Genomic DNA, 14,673 nt, shown 5'->3' on the forward strand with positions numbered 1-14,673 from the left:
GGGGGGGGGGGTAGCCATCTTGCCGGCGTGGTCGTCGGTGCCATTTCCCCACCTTGATCGCCGTGTTGTCCGCACATCTGTGCCAGGCACATAGCGGTCTGCATAAATGGCCTGAGCTCATAATTAGATCCGCGTGCACATCTCGCTCAGGCGCACAAGTGGTAGCCTGCACGCGCACCCGTACGCACATCGTCTGCGCACAACTAAGTCTCCCGGCATGCGCATCTACAAGCACAGACGAGTTTTGAGCCATTCCACGCGCACAAATCATGGCACCACCGGCCAAGAAAGCCAAGGGACAAGCCCCCTGCCCAGCCTGCCACCTGAGAGCTGCACAACCTGAAGTGGCCTCTGCACTATGCCGGCAATGCGGAGGCCACTGCAGGGGGAAACTAAGCAAGGCTCCCCACAGCCAGTAGAGGAATCCGGATCCACCAATGATAGTACCCTGGACCTCTGCATCTCGGACTCGGCACCTACTCAGGGGGGCACCTCGGGGGCCTCCACTAGATTCAGTATGGACCCAGGGACCTTTCCTGGGTGGAATTCTTCAAAGGGCTGCAAACCTTTGTCCAGGCACAATCTGTACCGCCTGTGATACAGACCCAGTCTCCACCAGAAGCACAAGACCTTCCAAGTGCCTCTCGCACTTATCCAGATGCGCCCCATCCAGGCAAAAGCCTCCCCTTAGGAGACACAGACACCTTTGGGGGGAAGAGTCTGACTCCCTGGAGGAAAGGGAAATTCCCCCAGGGATGGAACCATACCGAACCATGATGCAATTCTTCTCCAAAGACGAGTTACCAGCTCTCATGTCTCTGACCCTGAAGATGCTGGCCATTCCAGGCACGAGCACCACAGAGGAGCCAAAGACGAACCCAGTTTTAGTCGTCTCCATCTGGCCTCATGCTATTTCCCAATGCTGCAGGCTGTACAACAACTGATTGACCTGGAATGGAAGTCCAGCTTCAAAGGAGGATGGGCCCTAGAAGCCCTATAAGCCCTATACCCCCTGGAACCCACGGCCAAAGAACTCCTACAGTTCTTTGGCCGTGGGAAAGGCTGAAGAGGTTAGGGCTGTTCAGCTTGGAGAAGAGATGGCTGAGGGGGGATATGATAGAGGTCTTTAAGATCATGAGAGGTCTTGAACGAGTAGATGTGACTCGGTTATTTACACTTTCGAATAATAGAAGGACTAGGGGTCATTCCATGAAGTTAGCAAGTAACACATTTAAGACTAATCGGAGAAAATTCTTTTTCACTCAACGCACAATAAAGCTCTGGAATTTGTTGCCAGAGGAGGTGGTTAGTGCAGTTAGTGTAGCTGGGTTCAAAAAAGGTTTGGATAAGTTCTTGGAGAAGTCCATTAATGGCTATTAATCAATTATACTTAAGGAATAGCCACTGCTATTAATTGCATCAGTAGCATGGGCTCTTCTTAGTGTTTGGGTACTTGCCAGGTTCTTGTGGCCTGGTTTTGGCCTTTGTTGGAAACAGGATGCTGGGCTTGATGGACCCTTGGTCTGACCCAGCATGGCAATTTCTTATGTTCCCAAAAGTGGATGCCATGGTCTGTGCTATCTCAAAGCGCACGACCATCCCAGTCGGAGAAGCTGCACTCAAGGATGCCCAGAACAGACGTCAGGAATCCATCCTTAATAAATCATTTGTTGCAGCAAACACCCTTCAGATCGCTTCCTACTGCGCCGTGGTGACATGTGCCTGCTTGCTTGTTTCTAGAGATGCAACCACCTCCGCTGAAAAGTTAGAACCGGCGATATCCTTCCTCACGGATGCGACCTCTGACCTAGTGCGCACCTCAGCCAGGGGCGTCTCCTCCATAGTGACAGCCAGAAGGCAACTATGGCTCCGGAATTGGTCAGCCGACTCGACCTCCAAGATGAACCTCATGAGAGTGCCTTTTAAAGGATCCCTCCTGTTCGGAAGCGAACTGGAGAAGTTAGCCAACAAATGGGGGTGAATCTCCAGTGCCTCGGTTACTGGAGGACAGGAACAAGAGAAATCAGCGCTCCTTCCCCAGAAGAACCAAGGGCAGAGGAACCCAGTGCTTCAGACCATACAAGAACACATACTACCAAGCACCTCGCCCCACAGGCAGGGGCCGGTCCTTTCGGAACAGACACAACAAGAGGGGAGCAGGCTCAGGTTCAGGCCCCAGCCATACCCCACAATGAAAATCAACAGACCCATCCACAGGAAGAAGCCAAAGGGGGCAGACTTACCCTCTTCTACCAAAGAATGGTCGAGAGAACGCCGGACAAGTGGGTCCTAACCATCATTCGGGAGGGATACTACCTGGACTTCCACAGCATCCCCCCCCCCAGACAAATTTGTGAGATCACCGTGCCACTCCCTCTCCAAGAGGACAGCAGTGGAAACCACACTGACAAAACTACTCTGCCTAAAGGCGATAACCACAGTGCCCAAGCACGACCAAAATACTGGTCACTATTCCATCTATTTTTTCGTCCCCAAGAAGGAGGGGACGTTCAGGCCCATCCTAGACCTCAAGACAGTCAACCGCTACATGAGGGTACCACACTTCCGCATGGATACCCTACGTTCAGTCATAAGGGCAGTACAACCGGGAGAATTCCTGACTTCTCTAGATCTGTCCAAAGCTTATATCCACATCCCAGTCAATCACGAGCATCAGCGCTTTCTATGCTTTGCGATACTGGACTATCATTACCAGTTCCAAGCGCTACCCTTCGGACTAGCTACCGCTCCTCGGATGTTCACCAAAATCATGGTGGTAGTGGCGGCGATACTGAGGAAAGAAGGAATCCTCGTACACCCGTATCTGGACGACTGGCTGGTCAGGGCAAAATCTCCAAAGGAAAGTGACTCTGGTGGTTGCCTGGTAAATCTACTACAGAATCTTGAGTGGGTCGTCAACACAGCCAAGAGCTGCCTGCAGCCCTCCCAATCGCTAGAGTACCTGGGAGTCCGGTTCGACACCAAACAAGACAAGGTTGTTCTTCCCCTACAAGGAGAAGGAAATTGATGGCCCAGTTGCGAAAACTGTTGAACTATGCTCGCCCCAAGGTATGGGACTACCTCCAAGTCCTCAGTCTCATGACATCAACCCTAGAAGTCGTCCCATGGGCAAGGGCCCACTGCAACGTTCCCTATTGTCATGATGGAACCTGATGTCCCAGACCTACTCCATTCGCCTCCAGCTGCTGGCAGAGGTTTGGACCCAGCTCCAATGATGGCTACAGGAAGACCATCTGAGCAAGGGAGTAAGACTATCCTCACCAACCTAGATCTTGCTCACCACGGATGCGAGGCTGGGGAGCCCACTGCCAGGAACTGACAGCCCAGGGGCAATGGGACAAGGAAGAGACTGGAAGCCTGAGCAGTAGACTAGCCTGCCTACAATTTAGTCACAGACTCTGGGGCGAATCTGTCAGTCATGTCTGACAACACTACAACAGTTGCCTACATCATCCACCAGGGAGGAACCAGAAGCCAACAGGTGTCCCTGGAAATAGACCCCCTAATGGTGTGGGCGGAAGCAAACCTGCAAGGGGTCTCAACTGCCCAGATTGTGGGAAAAGACCACGTCACTGCGGACTACCTTGGCAGAGAGAATCTAGACCCAGGGGAATGGACGCTGTCTACCACAGCCTTCCAGTTGATAGTAAACCGCTGGGGAACCCCAGCCATGGATCTCCTCGCAACCCAGTCAAACACCCAAGTTCCCAAGTTCTTCAGCCGCAGACAAGAACCACAATCCTGGGGAATTGACGCCCTCGTCCAGACCTGGCCATTGGAAGACCTGTTGTACAGGTTTCTCCCATGGCCACTACTGGTCAGGATCATCAGCAAGATAGAACACCACAGGGGGCTAGTACTTCTAGTGGCCCTGGACTGGCCAAGAAAACCATGGTATGCAGACATGCGAAGACTTCTTGCAGGGAACCCTCTGTGCCTACCTCCACACAGGGACCTTCTCCGGTAAGGACCGATCCTCCACGAAGCCCCAACTAGATTCTCTTACAGTCTGGCCATTGAGAGGACTCGCCTGAAGAAGAGCGGATACTCTAAGGCAGTGATTGACACCTTGCTCCGAGCACGCAATTTCTCCACGGCTCTAGCTTACATACGAATATGGAGAATCTTCGAAGCCTGGTGTGAGGACCGCGAGATCCTTCCACAGACAGTCAAAATACCCATGATCCTGGAATTTCTGCAAGCCAGCTTGAAGAAGGTGTTGTCTCTCAACTCCCTCAAGGTTCAGGTGGCCGCGCTGGCCAGCTTCAGAGCCAACCCATCCAAATGTTTCCTGCTTCCTGAGAGGGGTCAAACAAATCCGACCACCATTAAAGTGGATGGTGCCCCTATGAAATCTCAATCTAGTTCTAGACTTCCTAGCGGGAGCTTCCTTCAGACCTACTCGTGGTCTGTCACTACTACTCCTGACCTTGAAGACTGCATTCCTAGTGGCAATATGTTCAGCCCGTCGCATCTCCGAGCTTCAAGCCCTATCCTGTCGAACCATTTCTCAGGTTCACACCGAGATCCATACAACTGTGCACGGTCCCCTCTTTTTTTTCTTCCGAAGCTGGTTTCTCAATTTCATCTACACCAAACCATATCGCTACCATCTCCAGAAGAACATAAGGACTCTGAAGACTCATGCCGTCTTCACCATCTAAATGTCGGTAGATTCCTAGTCAGATACCTGGAAAGATTGGAATCTGTACGAAAGATGGACCACCGCCCTTCACAGCAGGAAGAAACAAGGGGAAGTAGCCTCGCGGGCGACCATAGCCCGCTGGATCAAAGAAGTAATCAAGGTGGCCTACGTAGAGGCAGGGAAGCCTCCATCTCTTCAAGTCAAGGCCCATTCTACAAGGGCTCAGGCAGTGTCCTGGGCAGAAACCAAGATACTGTTGCCTGCCGAGATCTATCGGGTGGCGACGTGGTCCTCCATACATACCAAGTGGGCCACAGGCAGCCTCCCACCCTGTTTGGGAGTAGCTTTTGTGCATCCCATTGGTCTTGAGTCCATCTGCTACACGCTAGGAAATGGAGAAATTACTTACCTGATAATTTCGTTTTCCTTAGTGTAGATAGACGGACTCAGCATCCTGCCCACGGCTGCCCCGAAATCTGGAAACCTCTGGTGACAATCCCCGAGAACAAGACAAGCATGGGTAAGCCAGGAATTACCCCTAGTTCAAGACACCCATAGTTGCCGGGTGTCAGCGTTTTTCGTTTGAGTGCACTGGCAGTCTCCAATTGGAAATTAGCTTCACCAGTCCTAGTTAACTTGATTATTAAAACACACAGTTATCCACAATTGCTTTTCGAGGAGAATACTCTGACTCTGACTCTCCCAGGTTAAAGCACCATTAAGCATTAACCCGTATGCCCTATGGTATCACTTCATATTTATTTCCTGCCTTATCTTCTTTCCAGCTTGTTGCAAGCTTCCAAGTTCTCTTCCCTGTTGATTGTAACTTTGACTCATTCCTACCTACTGTTTATCTTTCGTTTACTTGAATAGTTACCCCAGTTTTATTCTTGTTAATTGTAAACCAATCCGATATGGTTATTTACTATGAAGGTCGGTATATAAAACTGTTAAATAAAAAAATAAAAAATACTGAAGATCTAAGCTTCCTGCACGGGTATATGTAGGCTGACCTCAGGTTGAAATCTGACTCCCTCTCCCATCTGCTATCAGGAGTACACTATACCCATTGGTCCTGAGTCCATCTGTCTACACTAAAGAAAATGAATTATCAGGTAAGTAATTTCTCCAATAGAGCAAACATGAAGTCAAAAATTTTACTTTTTCATACTGATAAAATGGCTAAAGCAAAACTGTCTTTGGAAGGAGCCAAAGGCACTAATTCGCAGTAACTAATATGTATTAGAGCATGTTATGTAAATTAGAGTGCATTAATCCACTCCTAACTATTAAGTGCCTGATGCTCAAAAATGCAGAGAATTGGCATCACCCAGCAGAGGTCCCGTTTGAGATGCTTTCGGCTATGTTACTGTCCTTCGTTGTCCATCTCGGTGATGTCTTAGGGGCGGATTTTCAGAGCCCTGCTCGCCGGTGAGCCTATTTTACATAGGCTCACCGGCGCGCGCAGAACCCCGGGACTCGCGTAAGTCCCGGGGTTTTCGGAGTGGGCGTGTCGGGAGGCGTGTCGGGGGCGGGGCCGGAGCGCGCAGTGTTTTGGGGGCGGGCCTGGGGGCGTGGCTACGGCCCGGGGGCGTGGCCGCGCCCTCCGTACCCGCCCCCAGGTCGCGGCCTGGCGCGCAGGAGGCCCGCTGGCGCGCGGGGATTTACGCCTCCCATCCCCCGACAAAGGTAGGATGGGGGTTTAGACAGGGCCGGGCGGGTGGGTTAGGTAGGGGAAGGGAGGGGAAGGTGAGGGGAGGGCAAAGGAAAGTTCCCTTCTAGGCCGCTCCGATTTCGGAGCGGCCTAGGAGGGAACGGGGGTAGGCTGCGCGGCTCGGCGCGCGCAGGCTATACGAAATCGATAGCCTTGCGCGCGCCGATCCAGGATTTTAGCCGATACGCGCGACTACGCGCGTATCTACTAAAATCCAGCGTACTTTTGTTTGCGCCTGGAGCGCAAACAAAAGTAGGCTGTTCGCGCTCGTCTGAAAATCTACCCCTTAGTGTTAGTAGGACCAGATACCCCAGCTCTTCCCTGAAAGCAGGTTATTTCATGTTCCCTTTTCCTTCCTGCACTTCATCTGACTTCCATTTCAAACAAACTAGTGGTGTGTGTGAGTGTGTGAAAAGCGTAAAATCCCTCCTGCTGTCAGATTGAGTGATGAGTTGCTGCTTCTCTTAGATCACAGCACTGGGGGAATATTTGGGAATATATGTAAAATATAAGTACTGTATTAGCACAGCTGTGTTTCTGTTTCAGATTAGAGAAGACGTGGTGGAGTTTTCCACCTTTCCTCCCTGCCTTCTGTTTTTCTGAGTTCTCCCTTTCTCTTCTAGGGGTGAAGGCTGGAAGCTGCACGGTTCTACAAGTGGTGGAAGCTCTTGGGTAACAGAAATCTTGCGCGCTGTATTTCTCCTTTTGCGGTTGAGTGAATCTTGCGGCTGCAGCTCCCTTTTTCTTTTCCAGTTTATGGCAAGCTCTGTCCCCCTCCGCTCTTGAATTAACGCGGTGGAAGAGCTAGGATAAAGCGTAGCTAGCAGAGTGGCGGTCAGTGTGAATGTGAGCGGATGCCAAATCCTAGAGAAGTGTAGCTGATAAATTGATATTGCCACCGCCTGACTCTTCCATGACCAGTTCCGTGACTTTCAAGAGCACGATTTCAATATAGAAGCAGGGGCTATTAATGCCAGGATTTAAAAATGACACCTTTTGTAAGAGGCGGGAGGAAGTGTAGAGCGTGGAACTGAATGAGAGGGGGCTGACAGAAGGCTTTGACTTTCCTGTGGTTCAGTGTAAGAGCTTTTCCTACCCAGAGTACAGCGTAGGAATGACACGATTCCTTAGCCCTGGTGACTGCACTCTGTGTTCTGTTATGTTGCTGCCCTTGTCTGTCGAGCTGATTATATTCTGAGAATAAATGGCAGCTTCATTCATGTGGATTAGTTTCAGTCCATCAAAGTTCTTCCTGCCTACTTTTTGTGTGATGTATTTGCAAGAGGAACGGACTTAAATGATCTGGAAAGCTCTTGTACTACATCATCTTGGATTCTTTCTGTTATTTATTTAAAAGCATTTATTGCCCGCCTCTCCAAAGTTCGGGACGAGGTACAATAAAAACGTTCATAGAAAGCACCAAACGAAACGAACGATACAGTTATCTGCATGACAGAATTGTACAGATTGGAGCAAATGGCATATACAAGTTAGCTGCGAGGCGAAAAGAATGTAGTGTCATTGAAATGGGGATTGGATAATGTCTTAGATTGCTTTGAATCCTGCGCGAGCTGTAGAGATGCAGGGAGGGCATTCCAATAATGTATAGAAAACGAACGCTCCCGTGTGGACGCTGGACGGGTGGCTTTGGGACCTGGCTTGGCACAGTATCTTAACATATTTGCCCTGGCACTAAAATCACCCCGGTTTTCTGCCTTCTTTTTCTGTCTGTGTTAGCTCATGTCTTGCAAGCACCGAGCCAAGGACCCGAGGACGAGGGGTCCAGCTTCTATCGCAGGTCTTGCTGCAGTGTTACCCCAGGCTGACACAGAGGGAAGGTAAGCATGTCCAGCCGTGTACCGTTGCTTGCCGCTGTACCGTCAGGATGGTTGGGGGTGGGAGGGGAATCTTTCTGCCTTCTCTGTTAGTTTTACAAATAGTGCTGTTCCTATCTGATATTCAGCTTGCAAGTTTGTGTGCACATATGTACATGCACCTGTTTGCAGAATGTTTAATAGCAGGCTTGAAATGATAAAACCATGTCTTTTTTTTGTGTTGTGATGTTAATGGTTGTCTCTGTGCAATACAAGATCTGGGAGCCAGCACATTTTGTTAGAAAGTGAATCTGACATAGCAGAATTCAGCTGCCACCTTTATTTACTGTTTTTTATATATACTGCACAACAGATGCGAGATCTGGCCGGAGCGGTTCACAAATACATAAATACTTTCTACTTCTTCAAGCTCATGTTTCAGCTGGTACAGTGGAAGTCTATGATATGGGTGGTAACCTTGAGGCTTCAGGCAGAACCCAGAAGAGGTTTGGTTGGAGTTCTTTAATGTGAAAAGCCTGTGCCGTGTCATAGAAGATAAATTAATTTGTTTTACAGAATATGGGATTCCAGAATATCATTAGTCATTGCTTTTTATGCTTTGTTTTTTGTTCATGAAATTTGTAGTATTCATTTTTTTTTTTTTTTTTGTTCCTTGGGTCCAGTTTTTTGGCAGAGGAGCTGTGCCTGGAGATATAATTAATTGCCTGCATTGTGTGCATACACTGTGCCATTGTGTTTGTCTGGGGATTTGTATTTAGGCCCGTGACACTGTTTGTTTTATTGGCAGTCTGATTTAGATTTGCGTACTAGTTAGATTTGCATTCTTGAAGGCTGCTTGTGCATTTGAGCAGCACATTATGCTGGGCTTCTGGAAACTGGTGCATTCAGATGGGATTTGCATGTTAGAGGAGGCCAAATGGGTGAGGCGGCCAGCGGGTATCTGGCTTGACCTCTCACAGAAGGAACTGGAGTGTGCTGCACTCTGGGAGTAGAGCAGTGGTGGCTGCTGGTGTAACGCCTACATGCTGTTGCAGGCTACGTATCACTCAGCTCACATAGCTAGGGTCTCTTAAATGCTTCAGCAGTCCCTGCAATCGAGGGATAGATATTGCAGAGGTTTTTGTTTCTTTTTTTTACTTTTTATTTATGCAATTTTAAATATACAAAGCATTATAAATCTTTATAAAGGCAAAGTGAGAATAGCAACAAAACTAAAAAGAAGCCATCTTAAAAACAACAACAAAAAAAGATAGATATTGCCAATATCGCCAATAAAATATACTGAAGACAGAAGCACATAACATCATTATTATCATCCCCCGATAAAAAGGAAACAAGACAAGAGGGGAAGATTCCAGGGAGTGTACAGTAAAGTAACTCAAGGAAAGGCTAATAGTGAGTAAGGACCCCCCCGTACAATAATAAAGGTCTCTAACTAAGGATCAGGCAGAACTGGAGAAGAAATAATTTTCCTAGCATTAAGGAAGGATTGTAGCTGCTCGAGAGCAAAGAAAATCAAAGGTTATCTGAATGTAACTTAACAAAACTCTTGATTTAGGCGCTTCCTTTATCTTTCCTAAGAGCTAAAAATCCTTTTCTCCTTTGCTGGGTAAACCTAGAAATATCAGGGAAAATACACAGATTTTGGCCATAAAAAGGAAAATTTAAATTTATGAAAATATAGGGACCTCACTTTGGAAAGATCCGCATTGGAGACAAAGGACATGAGCAAAGTAGCCCTGTCTATTATTTCCGGAACAGATGACTCGAGAAATTCTGTAAGATTTAACGGTGGAAATTGATTCCCAGCTGATGTATTCGCAGAAGCACGAGAAGATGACGGAGAAAAAAAAAGTTAACTTGTTTACTCTCATAACTTTCCTGAATAACTCTGAATAAGAGATTTCCAGATAACTTTGCCCTGTCCCAGATTGCCCCTGATTTTACCTGGGTAATGACTTACAGGTGAAGTCAGCATCTCTGCCCTGCTTTCTGCAAGTTTTAACTTTTTTTTTTTTTTTTGCCTTCTCTGCAGTGGAGGTTCTGGTTTTGTTTTACGAGAACAGGTTGAAGGATCACCATCTCATCGTACCCCATGTTCTCCAGGGACTTAAAGCACTGGTGAGCTCCTCTTTTTTTTTTCTTTTTTTTTTTTTTTAACGTACCATAAGCCTCACAGGGGGCTACTAAAGGGAAGAAGATGGATTTTAACTCTCATGGCAAAAAATACCCACAAACAGGTTGATGCAAGGCAGTGCATTCGGCTGAGCGCCAAATGCGCATCTAAAACCCCTTATCCAATAAGAGGATTATTGCGTCCCAAACGTGCATCCTAACTACTGCGTAGCTAATAGCGCTCATAACATGTGGATGAATCCGCTATTATCCCCCGATGCAAAAAAAAAAGTGCACCCGACGTGCACATTTTTACTTTTGAAAATTAACGCCTGCCCTGGAGCAGGCGTTAATTCTCGAGGAAACCCTAAAGTTAAAAGAAAAGCAGAAAATACTGCTTTTCTGTTCCTTTTTGCTGTTCCTTTGATTTAATATTGTGGTGCTGTTAAGTCAGAGGAACAGAGAAAAGGAGTAAGGGAGAAAAAAAAGTCGCTCAATTACAGAGCATCCGTTTTCCTATCCCGCACTTGACAGCCACCTATCCTGGGTGCCCGCTGCCGAGGAGGTGCTAGGGGAGCACAATTTCCCCATGCACCTCCTTTTTACCGCAGCAACCCATTTTAAATAATAGATCAGGCGCCCCAGAGAGGTGCATCGGCGTGCGTTAGGAGAGCGGGCCCTCAATCATGAGCGCATGTTCTCTGCACGTCGATATTGCATCCGCCTGAGTGAGCTGTATAAGAAGGGAGCAGAGAATGGGTCTGCGTGCTTGCTGGAGAATTCTTTAAAATCCAAGCAAATGGTTGAATCCAGCACACAGTGACATCTTGCTTAAATACTGTTTCTACACATTTGGGCAAGGAAAAAAATCTGGTCTTCATGCTGCTGGAACCAGAGCACCAGGATACGTGCACACAGGACCTTTATCCTAGAAGTATTGCAGGGAGCAGATGAGCTCAACTTGACCGAGAGGCCTGAACTCTTCGCACTTCCATGTCACAGTTGGGTGCAAAGGCTTGGGATCTAAACATGAAGTCTGAGCTCCTGCTTACCACCTAGACAAAGGGGGTCCCCAAACTATGGGTGACATATGGCCTGCAGTGGTGGCAACAGGAGGCACACCACCGTGTTCTTCCACTGGCGCCTGTTCTGACACTCGCCACTGGCATCATGAGCACGCTTCGTCAGCAGCCAGGAATGTGCTTACATTATCAGTAGTGAGTTCAAAGCAGGCGGCAGTGGCAACACATGCTTCTATTGTGCATCCTGCCACCGGGAAAGGCGCACCCCACAGTTCTGTGGCTTTGGCAAGTTCCCACGGTAGAGGTTAAGTTCTTGGAGGAGCAGCTGGGACCAGTGGTGGTAGTTTCCCCTATAAAAGGTTCTTCCATCAGGAAGTCCAGCTATAAGCTGCTGGAGTGCAAATGCTTGCAAATATTAGACTTGGTTTTGTTCTGAGGACTGATATTGAGGAAAAGGTGGGGTGCAGGGTTCCTAGGGCACGTGACAACGTTGCCAACTTCTGAGAAATGTAGGCTATCATTAATGTTTCTATCTGTCATCTATCTTTTCCCCTTCTCCAGCATTTCAAATCACATACGGGCCGATTCAGTAAAAACGCAAGAGAGCGGATGAAAGCCCGCTCTCCCGGCGTGCGCACTGGCCACTCGCGATTCAGTACGTAAATGAGGTGATGTGGCAGAAACAGGCAAAAGGAGGCGCTAGGGACACTAGCGCGCCCCTAGCGCCTCCTTTTGACCCGGAGCGGCGGCTGTCAGCGGGTTTGACAGCTGACGCTCAATTTTGCTGGCGTCGGTTCTCGTGCCGGCTGACGGGCTCGGAAACCGGACGCCGGCAAAATTGAGCGTCCGGTTTTCGGCCCAATTTAAATTTTTTTTTTTTTTTTTACTTTTTACACCCTTCGGGACTTCCAACTTAATATCGCTATGATATTAAGTCGGAGGGTGCACAGAGAAGCACTTTCCCGGTGCCAGCAGAAACTAGCGCCTACCTTTGGGTAGGCGCTAATTTCTTAGAGTAAAATGTGCGGCTTGGCTGCACATTTTACTTTCTGTATCGCGGGGGATACCTAATAGGGCCATCTATGCATTTGCATGTTGAGGGCGCTATTAGGTGCCGCGGGTTGGACGCGCTCCGTCGGTGCGCACTGTACTGTATCGGCCTGTTTGTGAGAACCCTCCCCCACTCAGAACTTCCTAGGTGAGAATATATCTCTCCCCTCCCTCCTACTCCTTCCCCAGCACACGTTCCAAGGGGGCACATGTAGACTCCCTCCTCTCCCCAGCCTTCTTTCAAGCCGATGCAGTACCACGCAGTGCACAGCTCAACGCGCGATTAGATGCACGTTTTGGATGCGCATCCATAACCCCCACGTCCAATTGCACGTGTAGGTAATAGCGCTCATCACATGTAAATGCATGTTAATAAGGCTATTATCTATACCCTGATGCAAAAAAAAAAAAAGTGTGCCTGACGCGCACATTTTTACTCTCCGAAATTGACCTCCCCAAGCAGGCATTAATTTTGGAGGAGTCCAAAAAGTGTACAGAAAAGCAGAAAATACTGCTTTTTTTGTACTTCCTCCAACTTGATATTAAGTCGGAGCAACCAAAAGGACCAAACGATTAAAAAAAAATAAAATAAAAAAAGGGTGCTGGCGGTCAGGTTAGAAAAAGGGACGCTCAATTAATGAGCATCCATTTTCCTAACCTGTAGCTGTGCGGCAGAGTTACACACGTATGTAATAGCCTGCACAGAACAAAAGTGCACGTTTGAAAATCTGGTGGCTCAGTGGATTAATGTATGTGGGGGTGTTAGAAGCATGCAGGCAGTATGTGTACCTTACCAAAAGGTAAAGCACATGAATACATTTCATGTGACTGAGAGTCCACGTTAGCCACACACGACTGACTCAGATGGGTTAATGCTAGTTCTACCCACACAAAAGGCAACTAAATGTTTGAAAATGTATGCAGTGCGCCTTTTGGAGTCCGTTACTCTCGTTCCATTTCTCTTTTGTGCGGGATCCATTAGCCACGCCCCTTATGTCTCTTGCTCATAGGGTCTGTTACATGTTTGATCTGTGAGGGTCTCATATTCTCATACTGTTTCACGCTCATCTCAAACTATGAAAACCAAATTTGTCTTTACAGAGCATGTGTGAGGCTCTTCCACAAGGACTGGCCATTTCTATACTCAAAGCAATATTTCAGGAAGTTCACGTTCAGGTAAGTAGTGGTTTTTTTTTTGTTTTGTTTTTTTTTATATAATGGCTTTGGAAACAAATTCCTTTTTGTTTTATAATGGTGCATACGAACAGGTTTGCTTACCGTAAATGGTGTTTTCCATATATAGCAGGTTGAATTAGCTATGCTGTCTGGGTGATGTCATCCGGCGCTCCTACGGTGTGTGTGTGTGTGTGTGTGTGTGTGTCTCTCTCTCTCTCTCTCTCTCTCTCTCTCTCTCTCTCTCTCTCTCTCTCTCTCTCTCTCTCTCTCTCTCTCATATATTCATATATATATATATATATATATTCAGAGCTTGATGAAGGGTGTGTGTGGCATCCTTTATTGTCCCTTCAACCTCTCTTCACGTATATTATGGTTTTGTTTTTTTTTTCTTTTAAACCCACCTTCCTTGGTGTACAGACCTTTCTAAAGTAATCTGAGGCTGCTTGCTGGCTGCTTTGCAGATATCTTCAATGGGAGCATTCTTGAGGTGTGCCACTGATGCTGCCGTTGCTCTAACTTGATGTGCCTTGACTGTAGTGGCTAACTGAGGATGAGTTGACTTCTGGCAGAACTGTGTACAATCTGAAATCCAGTTTGAAAGAGTTCTCTTGGTTACTTACAGCCGCTCCTAATGTGTTGGGATTGAAAGAGACAAACAATTGTGCTGGTTGTCTGCAAGGCTTTGTTTTTTGTTTGTAGTATGCTAATGCTCTCTTAAAGTACAAAGTATGCAAGAGTCTTTCTTGTGCATTAGCATGTGGCTTAGGGAAAAGTATAGGAAGTGTGATGGCTTGATTCATGTGGAAAGCTGACACAACTTTCAGAAGAAACTTGGGATGAGTCCAGAGTACAACCTTGTCATGGAAAAATTGTAAATAAGATGAGAAGTGTACCAAAGCCTGAAGTTCACTTGCTTATCGGGCTGAGGTAATGGCAACGAGGAGGATCACTTTCCAGGTTAGGAATTTTAGTGAAACTGACTGCAGTGGTTCAAAGCGATCTTTCATTAGTGCTGTTAGTGAAACGTTAAGATCCCGGGATACAGGAGGCCTTTTAAAAGGAGGTTGAAGGTATAAAAGACCTCTCATGAAT

At 47.6% G+C, this 14,673-nt stretch overlaps 1 protein-coding gene across 2 annotated transcripts in view; it reads left to right on the forward strand.

Moving 5' to 3' along the window:
• Positions 1-14,673, forward strand: part of MMS19 (MMS19 homolog, cytosolic iron-sulfur assembly component) — a 171,968-nt gene that overhangs the window by 34,915 nt on the left and 122,380 nt on the right. For both annotated transcript variants that reach the window (XM_029610161.1, XM_029610159.1), the window contains exons 2-5: positions 7,004-7,052; positions 8,118-8,218; positions 10,251-10,336; positions 13,504-13,578. In XM_029610161.1, the coding sequence (XP_029466021.1) occupies positions 7,004-7,052; positions 8,118-8,218; positions 10,251-10,336; positions 13,504-13,578 (311 nt within the window). The remainder of the gene's footprint in view (positions 1-7,003; positions 7,053-8,117; positions 8,219-10,250; positions 10,337-13,503; positions 13,579-14,673) is intronic.

This window comes from Rhinatrema bivittatum, chromosome 7 (assembly GCF_901001135.1).
Source record: "Rhinatrema bivittatum chromosome 7, aRhiBiv1.1, whole genome shotgun sequence".
NCBI lineage: Eukaryota > Metazoa > Chordata > Amphibia > Gymnophiona > Rhinatrematidae > Rhinatrema > Rhinatrema bivittatum.